This window comes from Lathamus discolor, chromosome 18 (assembly GCF_037157495.1).
Source record: "Lathamus discolor isolate bLatDis1 chromosome 18, bLatDis1.hap1, whole genome shotgun sequence".
In the NCBI taxonomy this organism is placed as follows: Eukaryota; Metazoa; Chordata; class Aves; order Psittaciformes; family Psittacidae; genus Lathamus; species Lathamus discolor.
In genome coordinates this window covers 1,379,330-1,406,587 of record NC_088901.1, presented here as the reverse complement: position 1 = coordinate 1,406,587, position 27,258 = coordinate 1,379,330, and the positions used below count along the sequence as shown (strand labels likewise).

General features: G+C 60.7%; 2 protein-coding genes across 4 annotated transcripts in view; both read right to left on the bottom strand.

Annotated features, from left to right (window-relative positions):
* Window positions 1-10,222, bottom strand: part of THRAP3 (thyroid hormone receptor associated protein 3) — a 29,610-nt gene extending 19,388 nt beyond the window's left edge. Inside the window, exons 1-3 of one of the 3 annotated variants that reach the window (XR_010616600.1) lie at window positions 10,129-10,222; window positions 6,391-6,455; window positions 1,087-1,172 (exon numbers count right to left, since the gene is read on the bottom strand). The gene's annotated coding sequence lies outside the window, so the exon portion shown is untranslated. Of the gene's footprint in view, window positions 1-1,086; window positions 1,173-6,390; window positions 6,456-10,118 lie in introns of all 3 variants that reach the window. The other 2 variants (XM_065697881.1, XM_065697882.1) reach the window with 2 other exon arrangements.
* A 351-nt stretch (window positions 10,223-10,573) lies between these two features.
* MAP7D1 (MAP7 domain containing 1) lies at window positions 10,574-25,057 on the bottom strand. The gene is made up of 18 exons (XM_065697883.1): window positions 24,899-25,057; window positions 18,702-19,358; window positions 18,552-18,620; window positions 17,806-17,969; window positions 17,317-17,431; window positions 15,400-15,510; window positions 13,998-14,120; window positions 13,740-13,882; window positions 13,512-13,645; window positions 13,165-13,424; window positions 12,915-13,089; window positions 12,688-12,847; window positions 12,050-12,154; window positions 11,890-11,943; window positions 11,733-11,790; window positions 11,506-11,623; window positions 11,220-11,425; window positions 10,574-11,143 (listed from the first exon to the last, which is right to left on the bottom strand). Exons 1-18 carry the CDS (start codon window positions 24,963-24,965, stop codon window positions 11,133-11,135), a joined length of 2,730 nt encoding a protein of 909 aa, XP_065553955.1. The 5' UTR covers window positions 24,966-25,057; the 3' UTR covers window positions 10,574-11,132.
* Window positions 25,058-27,258: the final 2,201 nt, after the last annotated feature.

Genomic DNA, 27,258 nt, shown 5'->3' with positions numbered 1-27,258 from the left:
TAAAAGTCCTGGTTTCTACGGATCTTATCCAAACAGGACCCATACTGCTAATCGTAAGCAACAAAAGTCATCTAGCAACTGGAGACAACGGCCAAAGTCAATCCTCTTTGATGTTTAACAGTAACCTTTGTGGATGGATTTCTGCAGATCCACTCCTTAAAAGAAGTAGAACAAAAATTAACACAGATGTCTCTCAGGATATTTCTGTCAATGTGTAGTTTGACTAATTACTACCTTAGTAACAAGGCCCATGTAGAAAGTTCCCACCTTGCCAATACAATGAATTATTCATCTACAACCTAAACTTACTCTATGCCATGACAGAAGTTACTAATGTTCTGTTTTACAAGAATACTCTTAATCCAGGTTAATCCTGTGACCCCATTCGTACAAGCCCTGCTGACAAACAAGGTGGGGGTGAGCAGCCTGGAATCCCCTCACAAGAAGCGTTTCCCAAAATTCAGAGGCAATTTCAAGCAGCAAAGTTTGCCTTCCCTGTTTCTAAATCCTCATGGCAATCCATCATACCACTCAAAGGTGAAAACGATAGAAGAGCAAATGCTCCTAGGAAGCCACCAGAAGGGACTTTGCCCAGAGAACAAACTTTTCTCATGAAACACTGCCAGGGAAGTTAATGTTTTACCTGTTTGAAGTCTCCCAACAGAACTCAACTCTGCTGCACAGCAATGAAAAGAAGTCACTGCCAAGAGTCTCTTACTGCTGGACACTTCCACAGCTACCACAGCTTCAGAAACTCATTATTCAGAATAGTTATGGAGAATTTTTATGATCACTTCTTCCAGGAATCCCACATTATTTCACAAAATTCATCTATTTTACCCTTACATTTACCAGCTATTTGGAAAGAGAAGCCAAAACCATTCTAAGATGTGAGGACAAGTTTCTTCTTCAGAACCTGCTGAAGTTCTTCTTGCACAGCAACATTAACAGTCAAAAAAGAATTCAACTGATACAGGTCAACTTGCTGTATGGCCAGGATAGAAGAGATAAAAGGAGGCATATTCCAAATCCCCAGACAGGCAGTTTTAGCACTTTTGAAGGTGTTATTTTCTGTTGTGTCCCTACCTGCTTGAGCAGGTTCACTCCTTGCACCCTGCAACAGTCAGGTTTCACCGTCTCAGCTCTGTCAGTTATGAAATCAGGAAGCAAACCTGAAATGAGAGAAGAAAATGCACTGAAGCATCTTTGTACATACAGCGCTGTACCTGCTGCCACCCTTGATCAACAGGAGTCGAGCTTCCTTAAGCTGTCATCCAATGCCGTACCCAAAATGTCCATCGGAGCTGAAGTACTTCAAAAGAGCACATACGTTGCAAAGGTTCATCACCCACTTCACCATGAATATTCATGTGCTTTTACGAAGAACAGAGTTTTTTAAATGGTTATTCAAGCTTTCACAATTTTAAGTCTACTTATTCCTTCCTCCTCCTCCTCCCATCCCCTCTCCTTTTAAATACATGCTAATTGCTATCATTACATCTGTACAGCCTTATGGAAGTTAACTTTTCTCAGCTCATTTATACAGTCTTACTGGATTTGGGACTAAGGATTTTCCCATATTGTAAAGAGAATCCACAAGCCAAGAGAAACAACAGCATATCCCCATCTTCCAGGGGTGCCACCAGTCCACGGAGAGCTGTTTTGACAGGTCTGCAGTTACATTTCAATGTCCTTCCACGCACTGCGAGAGGGGTGTAAGTTTTAAAAGACAAAGCAACAGTAAATGCTCATAAACCACGTTATTAAACTTCTGCCCTAAGAGCAAGAATATCATTTACTCTGGTTCAACCATAAAACAAACTTCTTTAAAGTTATTGATTTCTTCATTTACTTCACTGAAAATGGTTTCAAAGCTACCTGAAGATTAGACTTTCTCTGGAATGGCGATTTATCCTATTCTCACCAAGACGTTTAGTGTGCTCTAAATCACGCTTACCAATCTTTGGAAGTAGCCAAATAAAGAACACCACACCACAGGCTTGATTTTTGCTGTTGTCACATCCATCCATCTAAACCTCCACGGAAGAGAGAAATCCTGTCTTTTACTTTAACAAGACCTTTGACATTCAGCCTTTCACAATGGCCACCAGGAAAACAAAACTGCCAGAACCATCACATCCTGCTTTGTGGAAAAACACTTAGTGTTTGTTTGGGTTTTTTTGCCTCTTCCCCAAGCACCAACATTCCCACTGCACACAGGTGGCATCCAGACAAACAGCTGAATTCTCTTTTGTAGAACAATTCTGTTCCCATGTTTAAAGCACCAATACAAAGAATAATGAACAAGACAACTGACAACAAGCAAGAAGAGCTAACCTTTCTTCCAGATATGGAAAGAAAAGCAGGAAACGTGCTCAACGCTCTCTGCTGGAGCAGAAATCATAGTCCAACAGTTTCTTACTCCAGAACACTGTAAAGAACATTTCTATATGCCAAGACTTGGGTCAAATGCAGAACATTTCTAGTTTTCACAATGCCTTTTTCCAGGAATTTGTTTCCTGTTTCCAGCTGGCCTCTGTTACTTTGTGACTGTCTCTTTCCATCTTCCACTCCTTTTCTTGAAGTCTTTCAAGCAGTACTCATCATTAATTCAGACCTTTCACAGATGTTAAAGCAGAACAAAACCACCACGGCCATGTACAGAAAAGCCATCTCACAGAATGTTACAGCTGAAATCACTCCATCTCCAGCATGTCATCGAGGATTGCTACACCACGTAGCACCACAACTTGCCAGCTTAGAGACAAACACAGCAGAGATGTCCCTACCCGAAGCAGCAGTTGATTTGTCTTCTTATCTGCTTATAATACCCTGAGCATAAACACTAGGAATGTTTGGAAACAAGCTGAATGGTCTACGTACATACCTCAGAAGTGTGCCCAGCGCTGTGAAACCTGTTACAGTGGTTTCACTTTATCAGTGTTTACAGAACAGTCACTTCTGAGTATTAGCTGTTTCTGTAAAAGCATCTGTAGAAAGCTCTGCATAATTGTGGTAGAAAAACAATGATCTTGTTTTCTTTTGGCCAGCATTTAATGAAACTGCTATGGTTTGTTTTGCTGTAAGACCCAAAGCAAACAAGATAGCACCTCGGTAGAGAAAACATTCCTGCCTCGGCACCTTGGCACCCAGTGTTCACCCGCACAAGCATGCAGTTTGGGAGAAGCAGCCCAAGTGCTGCAGTATTTGCTCCTAACAGATTTCATTATCAGGGAACAAAACCATTAATTCTCCTTCAGCTGGCCCTACACTTCCTAATCCCGAGCTCCAAAACCCAAACAAGATTAGTTCATTCTAAAGAAGGGGGAAAAAAATCCCACAGAACATCTTACGCTGCGTAATGAGGCAGCAGCAACCACTACAAAAGTACACTTAGAAAAAAGTCATAGAAATACACAGTAGAAACAGTTTATTTCCCACAAAACAAGCTTTTTATGCTTGGATAAGGTACCTAAAAGGCTTACACCAATTTAAACAGTGGCAGCCTTTGTCCTATCCAAGAAACTGCCTCTTTACAACTTAAACCCTCAGAAGATAAAAATTATTTATTGCTGATTGATGCTACATCCCAATTCATACTTGACAAAGATATCCAAGATACTGCAAAATGCCAGCACAAACAGAAGTGTCAGCACTGTGTTCTTTTAGAAAGCACTGAAAGTAAGAAAATTAGCTATTTATAAACTTAAACAGTAGAAATTGCCTAAATCCAGGCCTAGCAGGGGCAGGAAATCTGATCAAGCAATTCAAACCCCAGTCCTATATGAGATCTTGTAACTCACAACCCTGTAAAAGTCACTGTTATTGTGCATTTTAATTCTCCTGCCGCCCAGAGCAGTAGAGGCGGTGACACCTGTAATACTATCTAGTAGTATACTAGTTAAGATACAATAACAAACTATAGGAACGTGTCAAATAAAACATAAGAGTAACTAACTGTCAGCATCTTCTAAAACTAATTTCAGCACTGTCTTGTTTGAGTAACTCCCTACAGCACAGGAGCTGCACTGCGTCCAGTACCAAACTGCTACTTGAACACCAAACACCATCCATACGGCAAAAATGGCTAAAAAAGCCAAATGTGAGCTACTGGGCTCATGTAAAGAATACATGCAATAAATCTGGTCTAACATAGCACTTCCTCTTGCACTCAGGCTTAATAATACATTTAGCAAGAGCAGCCAGACACCGGTGTCAAATCAGAGCGAGCTTTGTTTTCTAGACATGGATCTGGCAAAGAATAGAAGAGCTGTTCTTTTTCTTCATGCAGCAAGTGCCCCAGAAGGGTATTTCTCATAGCACACATGAACTCCCTGGCAGGAATTCCAGCCCAAGCAGCACTTGCACCTGTTGAGGCTGCCACTGGCAGCTCATGCAGAGCAACCCCCAAAATCTGCCTCGCTCCAACCCACCCATGGTGAGCACAAAGGCACACGACATCTGCTCTCCCCTTGCAGGTCCCAGACCTATCGCCTTTATCAAAAAGCAAATCAAATAACCACAAATTCCTACATTAGCTTAAAAGTTGAAAAGGGTATTCCTACACCCGTGAAGTTTGACAACCATCAGTACACTGCAGTGAACTAAAGCTCCTGCTCTAAAAGAGCAGCCCAGAAGCATGACAAATGAACCTCGTCATACATGACAGCTACGTAAAATCTATTTCCCAACAAGCTTTGGACTGCAGCTGCACAAGGTTTTGCTGTGAACTTGCTTGAAGTGGAAAAAAAGTTGCTGCTATCTGCATGTCAGAGCACACTGGGAGCGCCAGCAGCAATGTAGAGAGTACAAAAAGCACATGGTGGCTTTGCTAGTTTAGAAATCAAAGTCTGATCATCTCACTTTCTACTGAATTCTTCCTTTTCAAGCTATTTTCTGGCTCAAGATCAAACCTGAATGGTCTTGATAGCAACAGAGCACTTCAGAGGAAGAAAAAAGAGTCACCTGCACAGCTCCCATTGCCAGCCCATTGGCTTGCAAATTAAAACGCTATTTCTACATCAAGCAGTTCAAATTTCCTTCGGGTAACAAAAAGCAGAACAATTCCCGTTTCTAGATCAAGTATCCAATGTATGTTTTCGGGAGATTAAGGACACGAGGTTCCACTAAAGCCTACAACTACACCTACCAACCTCCTCAACAGAACTTTTCCTGGACAACGCTGCTAAAACCAAAGAAAACAATGAAATAAACCCAAACCAGTGTGTTCTATTTTAACACATGCCAAACACACTGTGGGGAAACAACATTCTGATTAATCTGCCACAGCAAGAGAGGTACTAACTTGTCAAGCGCAGTTCCAACTTCTCCCTAGTCTGTATGCTTTTAAAATTAAGATTATTTTCCTTCACACAATTAAACTAATCCCTCAAGAAGCTTTAACATTGAGCTCTAGCGCTGGGTTCTGATTAGAAGCAGGTTCTATAGAAGGGTTGGAAGACTAGCTACAGGATCTTCCCAAAAGGACTGATTGTACAGAATGCAGTGCTCAACAATCCTTCCCAAAGAATCTGGCCAGCTCTAAACACCAATGGATGACTTGAATTTTGATCCTAGTTACCTGATAAAGTATTTTCTGTATCTTTGAGCTTAAAATGTCCTGTGTTGGCATTCAGTTTAGTGACAGGGAGCTCAGAAAATACAAACGTAAGAAAAAGCTGCTTAGAAACCTGGACGGTTTTGTTACAAGTCAGGCACTTGGATCTTCTGTTAAACACAGAAGAAAAACATCCATAATAACAAGAGAAAAAAAAAAAACAAAAAGAAAAACCTATTTCATCACCTTTTTGCTTTCAAACCTATCCAACCTGGGAAGAGACGAACAGAAAAAGTTCTTCTCCGAAGAACCCAGCAAGTTCTGCACGCCAACATCTCCTTTATTACAGTGCCCACAATGTACTTCCAGAAACATGGAAATAATGTAAAAAACAACTGAAGCTGGGGCTCTTCGGAATGTCCTCTGAAATACACAGTGTAGCTGCAGCCAAAACTGAATCTCTCCTAAAGAATTACTGCTCCTCACACATTTAACCTATGAAAAGACAAACTCCAGCAACTCGCAGTTGTAAGCTGCAAAAAGCAAAATCATTCCCATGTTTATTCTCAAGACAGTGCTTGATTTCTGTCTACCTTAACTTGAATCTTGTAACCTCAGGGGAAAATAAGGAAAATTATTTCCATAACTTGGTTTAACATTAAAAGTTCTTTAAAAGATTTAAAAATCACAGAGTTACTGCAAGCACAAGCCATTAGAACAGGATACCCCTACACTCTGCTGGGCTACGAAACAGAGGTAAGTGCTTGCCCGTGGAAATACTTCATGTATGGAATAATCTTATTCAAAGAGTTTTCAGTGCTGTGTTTACATACCTTGAATAAGTCTCCCATCAATGATGTTTCTGAATCTGCTTTATCAGAAGCAACTGAACTCTCACCTAAGTAAAAAAAAAGAGAAAAATTTAAGACAACCAAGATACTGGCAAATCCCCCACTTTACAAGCATAGGGAAGCATTCCGGTTTTAGCCATTCATCCCAGCATCACTTCTCAGTAAAATAAGGCTGACAAAATTACTTAATCTAATCAGATAGTGCATGCACAGATCCTTAGCTCAGGAAACCGATCTCCTCCACAGCCTTATAGGAGCAACTAACTGATAATCTACACAGATACACAGGGCCTGAAATAATCAGGTACACAATGCCCACAAGATATCATGTGTGCAGCCTTCTGTGAACATCATTAATACAGAGCCTAATTCCCCTGAAAACAGGATTTCAGCTCAACACCCCCCACACCCTCAAGCCATCACCTTTTGTGCTCTCAGAGCAGAGAAACCCCTGGGGTTCCTTGCCAAGCTTTCCCTTCTTCCTTTCACTCAACCAAAGGTAAAACTGAAACGCAGGCAGCAGCAGGAAGGACTGTGCAAACCCTGGTGTTACAGCAGGGACTTCTGGGGGGTTTGTACAGCCACCTCGCACTGTAAATCATGGCAGGCTAAAAATGGCCGGGTGACAAATCTGGAGATGAAATTCTGAGCAGTCCGTTTGCTCTTGTATTAAAGGAGTAGTAGCTGCGAGCAGGGCTCTGCAAAGAGGCCTTGCTCTCCTGCAACAGAGGACAGGGAAGAGATGTACAAAGTATTCGCATACAGGATAGGAAAAAAGGACACTGACTGAAAACTTCCTCAGGAAAGGACACACACACACACCCCCCACCACCACCCCCCCCAGCTAGGCCCCCCGCAGCAGGGCTGGGTGTCACCTCTGGGTGCCAGCATGAGTCCTTCTTTTAATGGACACCAGAGCTTCCGGTTACCATGGAGTGCAACAGCGCAAACACCATTCCCAGCTGGCATGAAATGGAATCCCATGATTTTACTATTCATAGCGCTGACATGATAAAGCTAAATTAAGCAGGACCTCTTCACTTTCTCAAACCTAATAGCAGTGACTACCTCCACTGTTTAGCCCCTGCCAATACTCTCATTTCACTGGGAAGAGGGGAAGGATATTTTCCTTTATGGCAAGAGAGACTCCAGATCCATAAACCAGCCTGTCATCCAGAAACAAAATGGCACCTACTTGTTCCCAGGCGTCACTTTGACTCCAGCAGGAACAGAGGAGACAAGATGAGTTCTTGGGCTGAGCCTAACACCATCTCATCTTGGGACCCATTACAGAAACCCACAAAGCCATTTTAAGCCATGCTCCTTGTGAATGTTTGCTGAACCAGAGTCTACCAGCCCAGGAACAGGGGTCAGTTCAAAGCACAAATAAGAGCTGTTATGCACAAGGTTAGACCTTGCTGCCTACCCTTAGCTGTTTACACAGCCTTGCAGGATTACCTTGCACAAGCTCCCCAGGGAGCCAGGACAGTTTTTGCCCTCTTTCAATGCCTGTGGCCTAAACTATATGGCTAAATATACAGCAGGAATTCTGCCACACAGAAGAACTCCCTGTACCACTGAAATTCAGAGGAAACCATAGGACCTAAACCCCACGTTACTGTACTGGCACATCCAGCTCAGTATACTGTAAACTTTTCCAGATATGGAAAAAAGTTCAACGGCTATGGAGCTGCTTAAACTATTAAGTTCTGACATGGCAAACTGTCATTTTGCAAAGACAAAGGCCAGAGAGCTAAAAAAATACAAATCATCAAGCTTCTGACAAAACTGCACTGTTCTTTTGGGGAGCCAGTGATACAACTACAAAGGGAACACCACGGTTTCACAATGAAAAGCATCCTCAAGCTTAACCAAGTTTGAAAGGCTTCAAACTAACTTGTCTTGTGTGCCCCTCCCTGTGCCCGCTAAAAAATGAACAAGTCATTCATAGTGCAGAGGATATAAAACAAAACCATGCAGCAGGATCTAAACAGAATGTAGACGCAATCATAAGGTCCCAGGCTCTACAGAGGATCCCAAGTCACAAATCCATGCATTTTAGACAGCTCTCTGCAGTAACTGCATCAGTTTATCCTCTTATCTGCTGTCTGATTGTGTCACAAGGTCAGCCATGTGCTGAGCACCTACAAAGTGCCAGAGCGAGAGGATGAACGGCCAAATGCTCCAGGAGAAAGCACTGTTGTGCTTAAACACTCTTCTCCGCACACCCCCCCCCCCCCCCCATCTCTACCACACGCTCCCTTAAAGGCAACCTGAGAGGCTCAGCTTTGGAACATCTCTTTTCAAATGAATGCAGGTTATGCAATAGAAACCCAAGGAACAGATCTCTTCAGCCACAGCACTCCAGGGCAGTGGCCACACAAAAGGCACATTAAAAACACACCCAAAATGTCACGTTGGCCATGCCACAACCACTGACATAACCACCTGCCTGTGCTCCTAGCGGGAAGGAATACTACAAGAGCCCTTCGCAGAGAGTAATTGGATGATTGAATTGCCTGAGCTCTTAGGAAAGAGCATCCTGAAAACGTCCATTTGCTGATGTGACCCTGCAGCCTCTTACAGGAGCTCTGTGCTGCCACTGCTGCAGAAGCAGAAGATAAAGGCTCCTCTCCATCTGCCCATCAGCTGTAAGACAACTTCTAAGGTTTTCCAAACGGTTTTACAGATTATTTCAATGAACGACTCTGTTCTTATGCCACATTACGGTATACTTAAGAAATGAGTAACCCACCTCTGCCTAGTCCCAAGGAAACGCTGTTGCACACACACCACCACCCACTCCACGTCTAGGGCATCCTCACTCACACACACACAAGGAAACAGAAGTTAAGCTACGCCTCCCAAAGCTGCTACATGGCTTATTCCAAACTTACCGCGTCACCTTCCGGCACATAAATGCACTCAGAAAGTAACTCGGGAGGCAGTTACAGTGACCATTACCTTGTGGAGACTTTGGATTATACTTACAGAGACTTCAAACACATTCAACTCCCCTAAGCAAGGCTGAAGGAAACAAACCCTCATGAGCCCGGTGAAAAGCATTCGGGGCTCACGCGGGCCTCTGTGCCACTGCAAAGCCCATTCCACCTCTGCCCAACTCCACTTCCACTCAAGATGCCGAGTGCCAAAGGCGGGTGGATGAACCCGTCCCGCTGCACCGAGCGGCGCACGGTGCTCAGCGCCGCTGCGTGCGCCCTGCGAGACCCACAGGGCTCAGCGAGGACGCCGGCAGCGGACACAGCCCCGACCCCGCGACGGGAGGAAGCCCCTGGGGACGGCCCGAAGCGAACGGAGAACCCCCAGGAACGGGCGCAGAGGCCCGGGCGGAAAGCGGCAAGCGGCTGGGCCGGGCGGTGGGGGTGGGCCCCTGGGACAGGCCGCGGTGCGAGGCCCGGCCCGGCCACAAGGCCAAGGCGAGGGCGGCGCCGGGAGCGCCGCGATCGAGCCGCGCCCGGGGGTGGGGGACACGCGGGGCCGCGCCCGGCACATGGCGGCCGCCGGGGGAGCGAGGTGGGCAGCGCTGAGGGCCGGGAGGAGACGGGGGGGGGCAAAGCGCGGCCGGACTGCGAGGAGAGGCCGCGGAGGGCGCTCGGTGAGAGAAGGGAGGAGGAGGAGGAGGAGGAGAACGCGGCGGCGGAGGGACGCGGAGGGACGCGGAGGAACGGGACGGGACGAGCTGGGCCTACCCGTACTCACCGGGCCCCGCTCCGCCCGCGGCCTCCTCAGCAGCCAGGCGCCTACCACCTCCCTCTCACGCACTTCCGCTTCGCGCCCGCCCGCCGCCCGCCCTCGAGGCTGCTGGGAGCTGTAGTCCAATGCCCTCAGCACACCCATTGGCTGGTGGCCGAAGCTGGACTACAACTCCCAGCGGGCGCAGCGCACGGGGGTACGTCACTGCTCACCCCGCCCCTCACGCCACGCGGAGGGTGCGGCTTGCGCTGAGGCGGAAAATGGCGGCCGTGGCGCTGGAGCCGGAGGCCGCTCCTCTTCCTCCGCCCCGTCCGGTCCCCGGGTGCTGCCCCGCCATGGGGGGCGCAGGGCGGCCGGTCCCGGCCCGGTGAACCGGCCCCACGCTGAACCCGGCCGCCCCCCCCGCCGGCAGCGCGGTCCCCCCCCCGAGGCCGTAGCGAGGCAAGGCGAGGGCAGTTGTCCACTTTATTGTTGGCAGAGGTTGTCTGGATGCATAACACTGTCACAACGGCACGGAGAGCAGCGCGGCACCGGCCGGGCCCGGTGCGGGTGCTCCGGGGGCATGCGTGGGGCCGTGGGCATGGGGAACACCCCCCCCCCCGCCCTCCCCGGGCCGGGCTGAGCCTGCCTGCCTGAGCTGCGCACCTCAAGCCCCCCTGCCCCACGCAGGGCCGGGCCGGGCGGCGTCCCCCGTGTCTGGCCGAGCTCTATTTACAGTATTCACATACATTGTACCCAGCGAGTTAAATAACTACATTATTACAGCACACGTCTGGGGCGGCTCCGGCGGGGGGGATGTGGGGGGGGTGTCTGATAAGGTGCATATTTAAAAAATGAAAGAAAACTGAAATAAGAACAAAGAACAAAGAGAGAAACCGAGCGTCCCCGCAGCGCCGCGCCGGGGTCCGGGCCCCCGCAGCACGGCACGGGCAGGAGCGAGGTGTTTTCTTCCAACAGCAGCCACGGGTCCGGCCGTGGGGCCCGGCGGGGGCACATCCCGGGGCCCCGCCTCACAGCACCTCTGCGGGCAAAGGGGAGGGGTTGAGCCTGGGGTGGCCGCAGCACAGCCCCAGCCCCGCAGCCCTCCCGTCTCTCACCTGTGACCTGGGGGGGCTTCACCACGGCCTGCTTGAGGAAGGGCTCCTTGTCCCCGAAGGGGATGATGCTGCCGGGGCTGCTGCTGTGGTGGGAGAGCTCCAGCAGCTCCTTGGAGCCCTCCGGGCCTGAGAAGCCGTTCTCGTGCTTGCCGGCCTGCACGCCGTTCACCAGGGAGGCCGGGGACGCCACCTCCTTGGCTGGGGAGCTGGGGGGCAGAGGGGCTGGGGTCAGCCAGGACCCCGCTGCCCCCCCCACCCTGGTCCCCTCAGGCCGTCCTGTGCTCACCTTGGCTGCAGCCCTTCACCCACCAGGCCCTTCAGCCCCCCCGGAGTCCCTGCGCTCGGTGTCTCCATCTCGGGGAGCTCCTCCTGCTTTGACATGGGCCCCGCGTGCTTCTCACGGCCTGGGGATGTCAGTAGAGCCCCCGCTCAGCCATGGCCCTGGCCAGGAGCATGGCTGGGCCAGGAGCAGGCACCCCAAGGGGCAGCAGGGGGTGGGAAGGGGCCGCACACCTGGGACATCGTCCTGCTCGGCCGCTTTGCCATTCACCACCTTCTTGTCCTCCTTCTTCTGCAGGGAGAGGAGAGCCGTGAGGGGCAGTGGTGGCAGGTGGGCTCCGCAGAGTCCCCCGCGTCCTGACGTGCATCCGGACACGGGACAAGCACCCACCTTGGCATCTGCTGCGTCAGACTTGCGCGTCCTCTTCATGATCTCCTCCAGGCGCTGCGGGGCAGAGAGGGGCTCATGCACAGCCCTCGCCAGCCAGACCCGCCCTGGGTGCTGGGCAGGACCCCTGCAGGGATGCCCCTGCTGTGTCCCCAGCCCTCACCTTCTTCCTCTCCAGCCGCTCCTGCTCCTCGCGCTGGAAGTGCTTTTCACGCTCCAGCCGCTGCCGCTCAGCCTCTTCGCGTGCTTTGGCCTCGGCCTCTTCCCTCTGCGGCACAGCGGGGTGGCAGGGATGGATCAGACAGGGCAGGGCAGTGGGGACACGGTGCCCAGGCGGCTCAGCACAGCCCTGCTCCACGTTCCCTTCCTCCACCCTGGGTGTTAAGGCAAGGATGCCTCACACTAGACCATCTCACCCAAGGCTCTGGCCAACCTGGCCCTGAACACTGCCAGGGATGGAGCATTCACCACTTCTCTGGGCACCCTGTGCCAGCGCCTCAGCACCCTCACAGTAAAGAACTTCTTCCTCATATCCAACCTGAGCTTCCCCTGCTTCAGTTTGAACCCATCACCCCTTGTCCTGTCACTGCAGTCCCTGATGAAGAGCCCCTCCCCAGCATCCTTGCAGCCCCCTTCAGACCCTGGAAGCTGCTCTGAGGTCTCCACGCAGCTTCTCTTCTCCAGGCTGAACAGCCCCAGTGTTCTCAGCCTGGCTCCATATGGAGGTGCTCCAGCCCCTGATCACCCATCCCTGCCTTCATCCCAACCCCACCTCTCCCTCCCCATCCCCGCACCCCACACCTGTCTCTGCAGCCGCTCCGTCTCCTCCCGCTCCGCCCGTGCTCTCTCCTGGGCCTCCCGCTCCTCCTGCAGCCGCCGCTCTTCCTCCCGCTGCCGCGCCAGGGCCTCCCTGCGCGCCTGCTCCTCGGCCGCCCGCTGCGCCCGCTCCTCCTGCAGCCGCCTGCGGGGACGGGGCCCTCAGCACGGTGCGGGGGGAGCGGGGCGCAGGGGATGGGGCCAGCACCCACCTCTCCTGCTCCTCCTGCTCCCGGCGCTCCCGCTCCTCCCGCTCGCGCTGCTCCCGCGCCTGCCGCCGCTTCTCCGCCAGCAGCCGCGCAGCCTCCTCCCGGTCCGTGGTGCCGGCGGGGGGTCTGCCCGGGGGGGTGGCGGGCGCGGGGCTGGGGGCTGCAGGGGCCGGGGGGGCTGTGGGGTGCACACGGCATCAGTGCTGCCGCTGCTCCCCCCAGCCCCGCTGGCCCCCAGCCTCCCGGTACCCACCTGCTGCTGGCTCTGCAGGAGCCCTGGGGGGCTCGGGGAGGGCCGTGGGGGCCGGGCCCCGCTCCTCCTCCTTCCTGTCCCGCACCTTCGCCTGGCTCTCCTGCTCCCCCCGCTCCTCCCGGGCCCTGGCCCGCACCTTGGGAGAGGAGTGGGTGCTGCGGGGCAGGGGCGGCTTGTGGGGAGAGCCGAGGGCCGGGCTGGGGGACGCTGGACGGGTTTTGGGGGTGGCAGGGGATGAGGGACGGTTCTTGGGGCCGGGGCTGCAAACGGAGCAAGAGATGGTGTCAGCGGGGCTGGGGCTGCCCGCGTGGCAGCGGGGCGAGGGGCCGGTGGTGCTGGGTCCCTACCTGCTGTCGGCAGCGGGCAGGAGCCGGGGCTGTGCCGCCGGCAGCGTCTGCCGCTTCTTGAGGCTGCGCTCGCGGGACAGGGCGCTGCGCTCCTTGGCGTTCTCCCGCTCCTTCTCCTTCTTCTCCTTCTTCTTCTGCTCCGGTCAGGCAGAGACAGAGACAGCGTCAGCACCGGCCGCCCCGCGGCCACGCCGGCACCGGGAGCGCACCGCAGGGGATGGCACTCACGGGCGAGGCCTCGGTCCTGCGCCGCGGCGTCACGTCGGGGCTGGCCGTGGTCCCCTTCCGCCTGTCCCAGCAGCGGTGCTGCAGGCGGTGGTTGTGGCAGGGGCTGAGGGGGCTGGCGGAGGCCGAGCGGGGGCACACGGGCACTGCGGGCAGGAGAAACCCCCCCGTCAGGACGGAGCCACTCGGCACCGGCGCCGTGGTCACCAGGCTCCCCTGTCCCAGTCCCGCGCCAGGATGCACGTGGCTGCAGGTACGCACCCTGCTCCTTGCCGTTCCCAGCCAGCGTCACGGCGCTGCGGCTGCGTGCGAGGAAGGACAGGGTGGGTGTCATCAGCCGGTCCACGATGCTGCTCTCCCACGGGCTAAGCTGCAGGCTCCGGTCTGGGGAAGGAGAGGAGCCGTCAGCACAGCCCTGAGCCCACAGGCACCGGCCCCAGCCCGCTGCGAGGGAGCAGCCATGCGGTTGCAGCAAGGCCGGGGCACATGCACAGCCCTGGGAGTGCCCGAAGCTCTCGGCTGCGCAGGACCAGGGGCCATGCGGGCGCAGGAGTAGGGGGGTGCCTGAGCACCCGCGGCACGGCGCAGCTGCGTGACAACGACGGTGTCCCCATGCCCCACGGTCACCCCAGCCGCCATGCACCCGCAGCGAGCGGTACCCACAGGGTGCAACCCCACTGAGAGCAGCCCTCTCCTTGCTGACGTGTCCCTTCCCTGTGCCCCCAACCCGGTGTGATCAAGCCCCCAGCACACCCTCACCCCAAGGGAGCTGTGCCAAAGTCACCAAACATGCCGCAGGAGCCAGGCCAGGCTCACGGCACCCAAGGAACAGTGGTCCGCAGCCACGATGCTGGCCCAGCGGGACACATCCACTGCGCATCACCAGCACCAAACACTCCACGGGTGCTCAGGAAGCACCCACATTGACAAGGCCCCTCTGCCCCTTTCCACCGGGGCCCCCATTTAGGGGTCCTGCTGCCAGGAGGGTTGAAAACAGAGCCACGGGTGCCGCAGGACAGGACGCCAGGTCCGGCACCGGCCCAAGGAGCTGCTGCTCCCACCCGTGCGGTGCTGACAGCCCCTGGGTGCCTGTCCCTGGGCTGAGCCCCCAGCACGGGGACATTGGGAGCCGCCTGCGTCACCAGCGCCCGCAGCCGCGCGCGTCAGCTGCTCGGGCTATTTATAACCAGCCATCACCAGGCAACTCCGAAACACAACAGCAGCGCCGGCGCTGGACGCATCCCTCCGGCGCAGACGTCAGCCCCCGGCAGCTCGCAAGGGCCGGGACGACCTCGCAGCACCCGACGCAGCGTCGCACCCGCGGGCACCCAGCCCCTGTTGGGGACAGGCGACGCGGTGGCACCAGCCCCAAGGAGGCTCCGGTGACCCTGTGCAGCTGCGTCTGCACCCACCAGAGCTGCCCTGTGGCAGGGAGCCAGGGCTCCCGTCCCCATCCCGGCGCCCTACGGGGCTGCCAGCACCTCCTCATCCTCCTCATCCTCCTCCTCCTCCTCACAGCCTCAAGGAGCCTCCTCCTGCAAACAGCAAACGGCTTCTCCTCTCTCCGCGGGCACCGTGCTGCAAGGCAGGGCCTGGGGACGGGGGGGACCCTGGCCTCGGGGGTCCCCAGCGCTGCGCTGGGGCAAACACAAAGGGCTCTTACTTCTACTGGGAGAGTTCCAGAGGGTGGCGGAGGATTTGGAGAGCCGCTTGTTGATTATAGAGTCCACGTGTTTGGGGAGGTTTACAGCGGACACCGAGCACCGGCTCGCACCTGGAGAAGGGAAAAGACACAAGGGCATTAAGGACCCGGGGCTGGGGCTGGGCCCCCCACATGCAGCATGCACGGCCGTGCCGGGGCACCGGGGCAGGAGGATGCAGCACAGAGAGTGGGACCAGGGGATGCTGGTGTCCAGGAACACAACACATGGCACTGGCATCCGGCATGGCGCGGTGCCCGAGCGGGCCCCAGGGGGGTCATGCTGGGATCATGCAGGGATCTCGTCCGTTGGGAGCCCTGCTAAAAGGGTGTCCCCAGAAGCAGTCCTGGGAGCCGGGAGGCCAAGGACCTCGGCAGCACCGGGCGAGCGGGTTGAGGGCAGCAGGTCCAGACGCACAGAGGACAGCGCTGACGCCGGTGCTGGGTCACTCTGGCAGTGCCAGGAGGGTGCTGGTGGCCGGCACCACCTCCACTGGGCTCCTCTGGAGAAAACGGCCTGGGCAGCTCCCTGCTGGTGCAGGTGGCAGCCAGGACGCCGGGGAGTGACGGCGCTGGAGCCCGTCCCAGGGAGAGGAGGCAGGGGAAGGGGTCCCCTTGCCGGGCCGTGCCAGGCGCTGCGCCACGGGCACACAGGCCTGTCCCAGAGTGTGCCACAGCCGGCCACACGGCACCGGGACACACAGCCCAGACAGGCGCAACCAGAGCACAGCGCCTGTACGCTCAGCTCGGCCAGACACAGCCGGGCACGCAACACCTGTATGCACGTGGTGCTGGTACACACAGCCCGGCACACAACGCCTGTACACATGTGATGCCGGTACATACAGCCCGGCACACAACGCCTGTACACATGTGATGCTGGTACATACAGCCAGGCACACAACGCCTGTACACATGTGATGCCGGTACATACAGCCTACCACGCAACACCTGTACACATGTGATGCCGGTACATACAGTCCGGCACACAACGCCTGTACACACGTGGTGCCGGTACATATAGCTGGGCACATGACACCTGTACACATGTGATGCCGGTACATACAGCCCGGCACACAACACCTGTACACATGTGGTGCCGGTACACACAACCTGGCCAGGCAGGCACAGCCGGGGCTGCCACAGCAGCCCCATGGCACAAGTGGGGCAGATCCCTCTCCCCTCTATGCCTCGCACACACCAGGCAGTGCCAGCGCCCGCCTGCATGTCCCTGTCCCCTCGGCGGTCAAGGGACAAGGGAGACCTCCACATGCCCAACCCCGGTGCCAAACCCCACGGGGTGTCCCCCAGACACCCCCCCAGGAGGGCTGAGTGTCGGCTGCGGGACACTGGCATGGCTGAGCCTCCGGCAGCCACCTCAGGGCATGGCACAGCCACGCACACCCAGGCACAGCGCAGCCACGGGCACCCCCGTGTTGGAGCTGGAGGGGCCAAGCGCTGCCCCTGCCCAGCCAGGGAACAAGGGGAGACGCTGCAGCACAGACCCCAGCGAGAGACGGCCACAGCCTCGCACAGCTCCACAGCCCGTGCCCGGCTCCTCCGGCTGCTGGAGACGCGGGCAGCACGGCCACAGCACCCCACAGCAGGCAGGGCTGTCCCCAGGCACAGCCCCTCACACAGCAGTGACCACGCACAGCCTCCGGCTCACCCCGACCCTGTGAGAGCAGGGAAAAGCCAAGGGACACCAAGGGTCCCCATCAGGCCCTGGCACAGCCCAGGGTGACAGCAGCACGGCCCACAGCAGCATGGGGCTGAGCTGGGGTTTGGGGTCTCACCCTCCTTGCACAGAGCACCGCAGAGCCATGCCCAGCCGGCACAGAGCCACAGGGCCCCGGTGCCCGCAGCCAGCCCCGCACTCACCATCCTTGTGTGCAGGAGAACCGTGGTGCAGGGCTCCAGCCCAGGACCACCGCTGCTGCCGGATCTCTGCCCACGTCTTCTTGGCCGATCGCTGGATCGCCGCCTCGTAGCGCTCCTGCCCGAGGGAGAAGGACAGGGTGAGGCCAAGGAGCATGGGGCTGGCACCGGCTGGAGCCTCCTGCCATGAGGCTACCGCAGCGATGGGATGCTTGGAGGAGATGTGGAAGTGATGCCTGGCCCGGCCAGGGCACATGTGCCCAAGGAGCCGGGTACCAAGGAGGCTCTGCACCATAAAGGATGCACGGAGGATGGGCACAGTGGAAAGCTGTGCCCAAAGAGCTGGGTACCACAGAGGCTCCGCACCATAAAGGATGCGTGAAGGATGGGCACAGTAGGAAGCTCCCAGAGCAGCTGCTGGAGCCACAGGGTGACCCCAGGGAGCGCATCCCCGTCCTCACCCCCACCGCACCCACAATTCCCCATCCCCACCTTGTTCTTCTCCAGCTTCTGCCTCTGCCGCTCCTCCAGCACCGCCCGGCGCTTCTCCGCCTTCAGCCGCTGCTCCTCCAGGCGCTTGCGGCGCTCCTCCAGCTGCTTCTCCCGCAGCAGCCTGGCCTTCTCCTCCTTCTCCAGCCACAGCACCCGCTTGGCGGCTGCAGGATGGAGCCGCGGCGGCGGGGTCACACCCGAGGCGCAGCCGCGCTGAGCCCCGCGCTGGGCACCCGTGCCCATGCCGGCGGCACGGGGCCGAGCGCTGCCTGCGCCCGGAGCACCCGGAGCACGCGGGGCAGGCGGCATCGCGGGGCCGGCGAGGGAGGGGTTTGGGCAAGGACAAAAGGGAGGCCGGGAGCCCGCGGAGCGAACAATGGGGGAATGAGGGTGGAAAGAGCGCGGGGACGAGGAGGCCCCATGTGCCGCGCAGGGGCCCGGCACCCCGAGCTGAGCACAGAGCCGAGCTGGGCGCTGCGCGGCGGGGACATGCACGGATCGGGGGGCACCCATGGACCGGGGAGCACCCACGGACCCAGGGGCACCCGCACCATGGGGAGCAGCAGCAGCACAGCGATGTGCTGCGGGTGCAGAGCTGCCTGGGCTCAGCTCGTTGCAGTTAATGGGATTGCCCGTGACCCAGCAAAGCTCCTTAGCTCTTGCCTTCCTCCGGCATCCACTTTCCCTCCCGGCCCGCACCCGGGATGTGCCAGCCCCGCTTCCCACCCCGCTGCCCAGCCCCATACCCAGGTACTTGGCTCGCTCCTCGCGCCGCTCCTTCGCCTGCTTGTGCCTCGCCTGCGCTTTCTGGGTATCTGCAGTGGGGAGACACCATCAGAGCAGCGCCCATGGGGTGCCAGCACCACCACAGCCCCCCTGAGCCCCCCAGCACCCACCTTGCTTGGGCCTGGGGCTGGCGGCACTTGCTGGCGAGGCTGCAGCCGCGGTGGGGCGGTCCCTCGGGGTGGGGGCATCCTTCGAGGGCCCGGCTGTGCCACACACGGGGGTCTTGGCATCGGGGGGGGGCCCTTCACCAGCGGCTGGGGCTGGGGGTTTGCTCCCATGGGGCAGGGTCTCTGCTGGGCAAGGGGCGGCAGCAGCAGCAGCGTGGATGGGGACTGGCTGGCTGGGGCCGGGGGGTGATGCCTCTGCTTTGGGGTGCTCCGTCACGGGTGGGGGGGGCCCAGGTGGGGACCGAGGGGGGGCACTCTCTGCTGAGGGGGCTGCAGGGCTGGGGGACCCGGGCTGTCCTGGCGGCGTGGCGGCTGCAGGGCCGGGGTGGTCACGCTGCAGGGGGGTGCTCCCGGAGGGGGGTGTCACGGCGGGGGGGGGACCGATGGGGTGCTTGGGGGGGGTCAGGGCTGCAGGGGCGGCTGAGACGGGCTCCTCTGAAGGGGCGATGGCTGCAGGGGTGGGAGACGGGGGCTGCGCCGAGGGGACCACGGCTGCAGGGCCGGGCGGGTCATGCTGCGGGGGGGTGCGCTCTCCCTGCAGGGCACCCCCAGGCGAGGCGGGGGGGACGACGCTGTCTCCCATCGGGGACGGTGGCTTCCCTGGAACACAGCAGAGCAGAGCCAACAGTCAATGGCAGAGCCTGGGGCAGCCCCGTCCGCCCGGACACAGCCCTCGGGAGCAAGGCTGTCCCTGCAACGAGCCCTGCCGCTGCCCCGGTTTTGGGGGGCACCCCCGGCGGGTGCCAGGCTCCGGATGCACAATGCACAGAGGGACCGGCGGGCGCTGCACCAGGCACCGCTGCCACAAAGCCGCCCTTCTTCCGCTGCCAGCTGCCAGCCCGGCCCCACGCAGCGGGGACACGGGGCTGGGGACCCACCGCTACCGTCCCCGGAGGATGCGGAACCGCTTCCGCCGGCGCTGGCCCCATGGATGGAGCAGGATGGGTGCGGGCTCCGTGCCCTGACGTCACCGCGGCGGCCCACGTCCCCCCGTGCCGCGCCATGGCCGGGCCCGCGTGCAGCCATGAACTCATGGCCCAGGAATGCCCGCGAGGACACGGCCGCGGCCGGTGCAAAACAGCCCCCTCCTCGCGTGGGGCTCCCCTCCCGCACGGGGCAGGTGAGGGGCACCCCAGGGGAGCAGCGCTGGGATCGCTGCCCACCGCCGCCAGCCCATGGGGATGCCGGGCACTGGGGACCGCTGCACGCACCGGTGCTGGGGATGGAGACCCGGTGCCAACCGCCCTGCGGTGCCACAGCACGCGCCCTCTGCAAGCGTGGATGCACCGTGACCGGCACTGGTGATCCCCCCGACCACCATCAACGAGCCCGAGCATGTGCCAAGATCCCAGCCCCACAGGCACCCGGCTCCAGCCCCCCGGGCAGCACTGCAGTGCCTGGCCCCATCGCCGGTGGTGTGCGGTGAGCACACCGGTGACCGCAGGGCGATATCAGACACGGGGCCGGGCCGTGTTTGCAGAGCTCTCCGCAGTCATCAGCGAGGGGCAAAGTGTGGGCTCTGCAAACATGGCCCGGCGCCGCTCCTCACCCCAGTGCAGCAGCTCCAGGCACCGCCAGCCCCGCTCCGTGCCATAGGCATGGCTGCGCCCCAGGTCCCGTGGACACAGCGCCCGCAGCAGCACCTACCTGCCCACGGAGGGGCTGGGGACCTGCTGCAGCCCCATAGCACGCTGGGGGGCCCGTGCCTGCAGGGTTCACCCCTCCCCAAGCTCTGCAGGGGACTCATCCAGCCCCGGCCCCCCCGCAGACCCCGGCAGCCTTCCGGGTATTTTCTGCTGCAGGAAGCCAGCCCATCCCCTGGCCCCGATCCTGCACATCCCATATCCCCATTGCTGCACCCCCCACATCCCCACTGCTGCACCCCCCACCTCCCCATCGCTGCACCCCTCGACGCAGACAGCAGCTCATGTGTGCCTGGGGAGGTGCCGGGGCTGCAGTTAGGGGCTCCCCTGCCCCGACCCCCAGGGCTGGCCCCGATCAGCACCCGCAGGACAGGGGGCTCGGCAGGCACCAGCTCTAAGGACAATACCCATGGTGGCACCACGCGTGTCCCAGCTGGAAGAGGTGACCCTGCGGGTGCTGCCCGTGGGGACGAAGCATCAAGGCCAGGCTGGTGTCCCTCAGCAGACGGAAATGTCTCCGGAGCCCTGGATGTGCAGGGAGCAACGCTTGGGGACGGCAGGAGCCTCCGGCCACCCTGCTCCATGGGGCACACACAGAGCCCTGGGCAGGACCCATCCGGGGGCACAGCAGTGCCCATGGCCAGGGCAGGGCTGCCTGCACAGGCTGGGGCCAGCCCTGCTCCATCTGTCCCTGTCGCTGCTCCAGCACGGCAGCTGCCCTGAAACCCAACGCTGCTTGCGCCCGGGCGGCGCGGGCGTCCCCTGTCCCCTGGCCGCAGCATTCCGCAGGGATTAGCTCCCGGCCCCCCAGACGTGCAGGCACGGCTCCCCTGCAGCCCCCAGCCCGGGCGAGCCTGTGCAGCGCTGGTCCCGCTGCTGGCACTGGAAGCAGCCATGGGGCTGCCCCTCGACGCCTGTCACCCAGCGCATCCCAGCCCATCCCGTGGGTCCCTGTGGCACCAGCGCCACCGAGCACCACCAGCACCTCCAGCCCGGCACTGCCCCGTGGCCGGCACATGGCTGGGGATGCTCAGCCAGGCAGAGGCAAATCCCTGGTGCCGTGAAGCGAGAGCACATCGAGGCCCTGCAGGGCGCTCTGGCCGAGCAGGCTCCGATACCCGTCCGCTGCGCATCCCCGCGGGGCGCTTCCCATGAGGAAGGGGGGGCACCCGCCTGCTTTAACCTCAGCTCCCCCCATCCACTGTAATCTCAGCTCCCTGCTCTGTGGCACGACTGGGGCTGCTCCACGTGCGGTACCTGCCCTGGGACGTGGGCATCGGATGGGGCCCATCGTTACCCCAGGAGGAGAGGAGAGAGGGGCTGGTGGGTGCAGCGTGGGCACTGCAAAGCCACCCGCTGGGGCTGGTGTCACTGCACCCGGCCCACCCTGGCCATGGCTCATGTCCCTGTGATGCCCAGGGACAAGATCCCGAGGGGAGCCACAGCCCTGAGACCCACCGCTGGCTCTGCAGGGCTGCTCCCCATAGCCCACGGTGCACCCTTGGGCCCTTCCCAGTGCTGCCCACGATCCCACCCCACCTCACCATGTCTCAGATGTGCTTCAGAGCCCAGCCCTACCTGGTCCCACCCAACTCCCGGGATTCCCGGGCGCTGCAGCACCTGGATGACAGGGATAGTGAGCAAGCATCCCTGGCACATCCCCAGCACATCCAAGCCTCGGCTCACATGCATGGGCAGGGAGACATGGGCAATGCTCTGAGCAAGCACCAGCAGCCCGCACCGCAGGGGTGGTCAGTGCCACCCTGGCAGCCACCAACAGCAGTGACACCCCATTCCCCATGGAGGGGGTCCCGTGGGGGTTCTGCCCACAGCCACCCGCGCCCTGGCCCCAGGCAGCACCCTGGCCCCAGGCAGCACCCTGGCCCCGGGCAGCATGAGTGCTGTATCCCGAGGCTGAGCTCAGGCTCAGAGCCAGCAGAAAGCAGCCGGGGCACGTCAGGCATCGTCCCATGGCGCTCCATGCAGTGCCCTCAGCTCCGGGGACAGACACGGGCAGGGCAGGAGGGGCACAGGGAGGGCACAGCCAGATGCCCACAGTGGGTACCAGGCAGGAGGAAGGGGCACGATGGGGCATTGCCCGCCCGGCTGGGCCCGCGCTGCCTTTGCACCGGCTCCTGGCAGCACTGGTTTGGCCCGGGGCTGCACCCACTGCTCCGTGCAGCACTGCATGGAGGTCCCAGACCCTTGCCAGGGCCCGTGCCCTGCGAAGGGCACATGGAGGCAGCCATGAGGGAACCGCGGCAGCCTCCAGGCCGTGGCAGCGGCCACCAAGCTCATGTGGCACAGCACCGCGCCAGCAGGGAATGTGCCAAGCCAGGGAGCAACAAGGGGAACTCGGGAGATGGGATCTCGTGGCCAGAGCGGAGCCAGAGCTGGGGGGTTTCCAGGGTTTAAAATACACACGGAGGGAAGGGCCGGGGCTGCTGCTGCACCCCAGCACCCGCACAGCCCAAACAGAGCGAGGGCAGCACCTGCCCCTCATCCGTCTGGGCAGCACCAGTGCGACAAGAGGTGCCCTCGTCCTTGGGGCGACCTGTGCGGAGCCGCGCGCCCGAAGCCCTGTCTGCCAGCATCCCGCTGGGCCAACAGAAACCCGGCCCCGAGGCAGGGCACGGGGCAAGCTCAGCACCGCCAAAACCAGGTCCTGAGCCTCACAACGTGGATACAGGCACCTGCAGGGCTGGGGCTGCGCAGGATCCGGCTCTGTGGTGTCCGTCCCTGCTCGGAGCCCTGCGACAAGCGAGAGCTGTGCTAACTATTTTGGACACGGCACCACGGGACTGTCACATCCCCGCTCCCTCCGCACGTCGCATCACGTTGCTCTGATGGCTTCACAGCAGCAGCTCTGCTGGTATCCCTGTGCTGCGAGAGCTCCCGAGCCGCCTGCTCCCAAAGGCAGGAGCTGGCTGGCACCCAGCTCACCCTGCACCCTCCCTCTCCACTGTGCAGGAGGGAATGGGGCTGGAGAAGCCAGGGGAAACATGGACAAGGGCAAACCTCTCCCTGCCTTGGCCCTCATCCCTCTGCCCGTCTGCAGGGCAGCATCCCAGCCATGCAGCTCCATAGGGCCACACTCTGCTCCTGCCCCCCCCAATGCCACCAGCTGCCCCACACTGCTGTGGGTCCCAGTCCCTGGAGTGAAACCCCATCCCTGCTGGCAGCCAGGGTATGGCACACTGAGGAGTGCAAGGGATCCAGTCCATGCTGGGAAGCAGGACAGGGAGCAGCCTGGCCTGCCCAGCCATGCATGCTGCCCAAGTGACAAGGATCAGGGATGGTCCCTGGAGCGGGATGCGGTGCACGCACATCCCAGCTCCATCCTCTCACGGTGGAGCAGCCGAGGTCTCCCTGGTACCAGGGAACCAAACCACCGGGCAGCGAGGGCACCGAGGGGCAAGCAGGGGCCGGGCGGGCTGCGGCGGGGCCCCGCAGCCGCTTCGCTCGGATAAAGGGCGAGCGGCGTTCGGCATCGCTGGGGGCCGGCAGCGGCCCCTCTGCGCCTGCGAGGGCCCGGGCGGCCATGGGCGGTGAATCACGGCGCGGCGGCGGGCACCGGGGACGAGGGGGAAGGGAACTGCCTCTCCTCTTCCTCCATCGCTGGGAAGCGGCTCCACCGCCGGGCCGTGCTTAGTCACAGCCGGGAGCGAGCGGCCCGCTGGGACCAAAGAGCGCTTGGCTGGAGCCCTGCGGCGGGGAAGAGCCAAAACAAACCCCGGCCCCAGGACTCGGCCCCGCCGGCTGCCGCCCGCCCCGGTTTGCCGAGCCGAGGGCTGGTGCTGGAGTTCATCCCGGGGCAGCGCCGGGGCTGGATGGGCCGGGACATGCCCATGGTGGGGGCGAGCGCCGGCAAGAGGGGCGCAAAACCGGAGCCCCTCAACCCACGAGCACCTCCGCTCGCCCCGGCGCGGACCCCGGGCCACCAGCACCCCGCAACACGAGCGCTGCCAGCAGGGCGGCGGGGCCGGCTCCATAGCGAGCAGCGGGGCCCTGCCCGCCGGGACCCCCGGCACAGAGGCTCGGGGCGGGGGGGGGCTCCGGACCAGGCCGGCATCGCCCTCCGGCTGGCGAGGACGAGCCCGAGCACGGGCGAGCGCCGCCGCCCCGGTTCCCCCCCCCCCCCGCCATGGCGGGGCCGCGCCCGGGAGGGCTCCCCAAGGGCAGCTCCCCCGACGGGGCCGGGGTCCGCGCCGCTCCGGCCCCCCCCAAGATGGAGGGGCCGTGCCCGGGCTTTGTCCCTCCCGAGAAGCCGCCCCGGCCCCGGCAGCGCGGCCCCGGGCTCCCCCACCGCCCCCGGGCCCCCGCCAGAGCGGCTCCGCGGGCGGCCCCGCCGCATCCCCCGGCCGGATCCCGCTCCCCACCGCTCCCGGCTCCCCCTCGGCCGCACCCCCGCACCCCGACCCCGGCTCGGGCAGGGCCCCGGGGCTCCCACCGCTGCCGGAGCCGGAGCCGGAGCCGGCCCCCGCCGCGAAGCCTTACCCTGGGCCGGCTGCGGCTGCGGCTGGGGCTGGGGCTGCGGCTCCCGCCCGGCGCGGCTCCTCTCCATGGCGTGGCGGGGAGGCGCAGGGGGCTGGCCTGGCCGAGCCGAGCCGAGCCGAGCCGAGCCGAGCCGAGCCGAGCCGCCCCGCTCCCCCCGACCCGGCGGGGGAGGACGCTCAGCGCTCCCCGCCCCGGCCGCGCATCTCGCCCGGCCCCGCGCTGGGGGGAGCGGGCGGGCGGAGGATGCGCGGCCTCTCCCCCACCCGCAGCGCGGCCCAGACCCCGCTCCCAGCCGCCCTCCCGCAGCCGGGCCCCCCCCGCCCGTCACCCCGGCCCCAGGCCTGCCCCCAGCGTCCCCCCAGCTTTCCTCGGGCTCTCGCCCGTGCCCAGCCCCTCCTCTCCCAAACGCTGGGGCTTGCACCCACCCTCCCCACCGCCCGCATTTCACGATGCTCCCCCCCATCATCTGTAAGCGCTGGCCCTGCAGCAGACACCCCCCGTACCCCCTACATCCCTGGTCACTGCCAGCACCACAACGCGCAGCCGGTGCCACTCCGATCACCCCAAGTTCCAGGCACCCCGAAGGAGCTTTGATTCCCCATCCCCGATCCCCACCTTGGCTGCTTGTGAGGCCTTGAAGCTTCTTCTCCAGCACCCACCCGTCACATGTGAGCTTTAGTCACCGCCAGCAGCCACCCCCCTCTCCCAGGGTGAGGGTTTCACCCCACACATCCCACCCTGCCTCGATAACAGGCAGATAACGAGAGGCCTCCCGGGACAGGGGCAGAGGGCTTGGCTCAAGCCTGCTCCGGGGTGAAACTCCTCTTGGCCTTGCAAGAAGAGGAGCACAGCGCCGGTCCCTGCCCCAGGCAGCATCCTGGAGCAAAGGCACCCCGGGTATGGGGGCTGCGGACTGCAGCAGCGCATCCAAGGGCAAGGGGCACATGGGTGTCAGCAGCAGGAACAGCCCTGGGAAACAGCACTTAGGGCTTTGCAGGGGCAGCAGGAGCCGAGGACGTGTCCCCATTCCCCGTGCAGCCAGCCCGCTCCAGGCATCCCACAAAGCGCCCATCGTGCTGCTGAACAGCCTGGCAGCGCCCATCAGGGATGCCTGCTTTGGGGATGATGTCACCGCAGGGCCAGGAGATCCCCTGCCACCCATCCTGCCTCACCTACCAGGCAAACAGGTTTCCCAAAATCCCGGCCCTCTCCCCCGGAAGCTCTGACTCAGGGGATGGGGAGCGGGCAGAGGGCTCCTTGCAGACGGGGCGGCCCCGCTCTGTGCTGCTGCAGGGGTGACCCTGCCCCCCAAACACCCCAAACACCCCAGAGGCCCGAAGTGCGGCTGAGCCATCGCCCCCCCCACAGCCCCCGGCCCTGCTCACCCGGCTCAGCCAGAGCAGAGCCCTCCCGAAACCTCCCAGCGGCCTCACCCACGGCTGACTCCCGGCCAGGGAATGCTGCGCGGCTGAGCCACCGTCACTGTGGCAGCTGGGCAGCCCCCGGGGACAGGAGCGGACGTGGAGCAGGAGTGCGTCCCGTTGGACCCGCAAACACAGGGGTCGCAGGGAAGGGGAGCAGCCCTGCTTATTTCCATGGCACACATGGGACTGGGCAGAGCAGAACTGGGGAACCCAATGGCTTGCTCCAAGGGCACTGGGAGGTGGCTTCAAAAGCCTTTTGCCATGGTCCTGTGGGTCCCAGCAGGGCGGGCAGGGGGGCTGGGCAGCATCACCCAAAAGGACAGGCCTCCCAAGCCCCTAGGACAGCTTGACACTGGGTCCAGCCATGTCTATGGTCCTTCTCCACACCATGGGGCCAGCCTGGAGATGGGGGCACGGTGAGGAAGGGGCACCCATGGGTGTACAGGGCTATGCTCCGCCGATGCTCCTGGTGCGGGCAGTGATGCGGATGGCTCCTGGCTGCCAACGCCAGCCCGAGTCGATGGGCTTATACAAGCAGGAGAGCGCTGATCGATCGCTCTGCTGCACACTCTGCTGCGCCGGGGCTCCTGGGGCCGGGCCCCCCCGTCCCTGCAGCGCTGGGAGCAGCCGCCCTCCCCGCAGTGGTGGAAAATCCGATGAGCTCACGACGAGCGCAGTGCCCAGCCCCAGCAGCTGCTGCCCGGAGCTCCCCGTGCTCCTCAGCCCCTCGGCGTGGGGTGGAACAGCTCCCGCAGGCCGGCCTGGGGCTGGGGACGCAAGCGAGGGGCTGGGGAGCAGCCATGGCTCTAGCCCCCCAGCATGCCCAGAGCCTTGCCCTGGTGCTGCTTGCAGGGAGCCAACGGGGTGCCAAGCACCCCAGAATCAAAGGACAATTACAGTTACGGCTTGGCCAGCGTGAGCAGATGCTGCAGGAGG

Excerpts from the sequence above, each read along its gene's own strand:
- MAP7D1 (XM_065697883.1), bottom strand. The coding sequence starts at position 24,965 with ATGGAGAGGAGCCGCGCCGGGCGGGAGCCGCAGCCCCAGCCCCAGCCG. Across the intron at positions 17,432-17,805 it reads AGAAGCTGGAGAAGAACAAG|GAGCGCTACGAGGCGGCGAT; the intron begins GTGGGGATGGGG and ends TCCCTCGGGCAG. Across the intron at positions 12,848-12,914 it reads GAGCAGGAGGAGCAGGAGAG|GCGGCTGCAGGAGGAGCGGG; the intron begins GTGGGTGCTGGC and ends CCGTCCCCGCAG.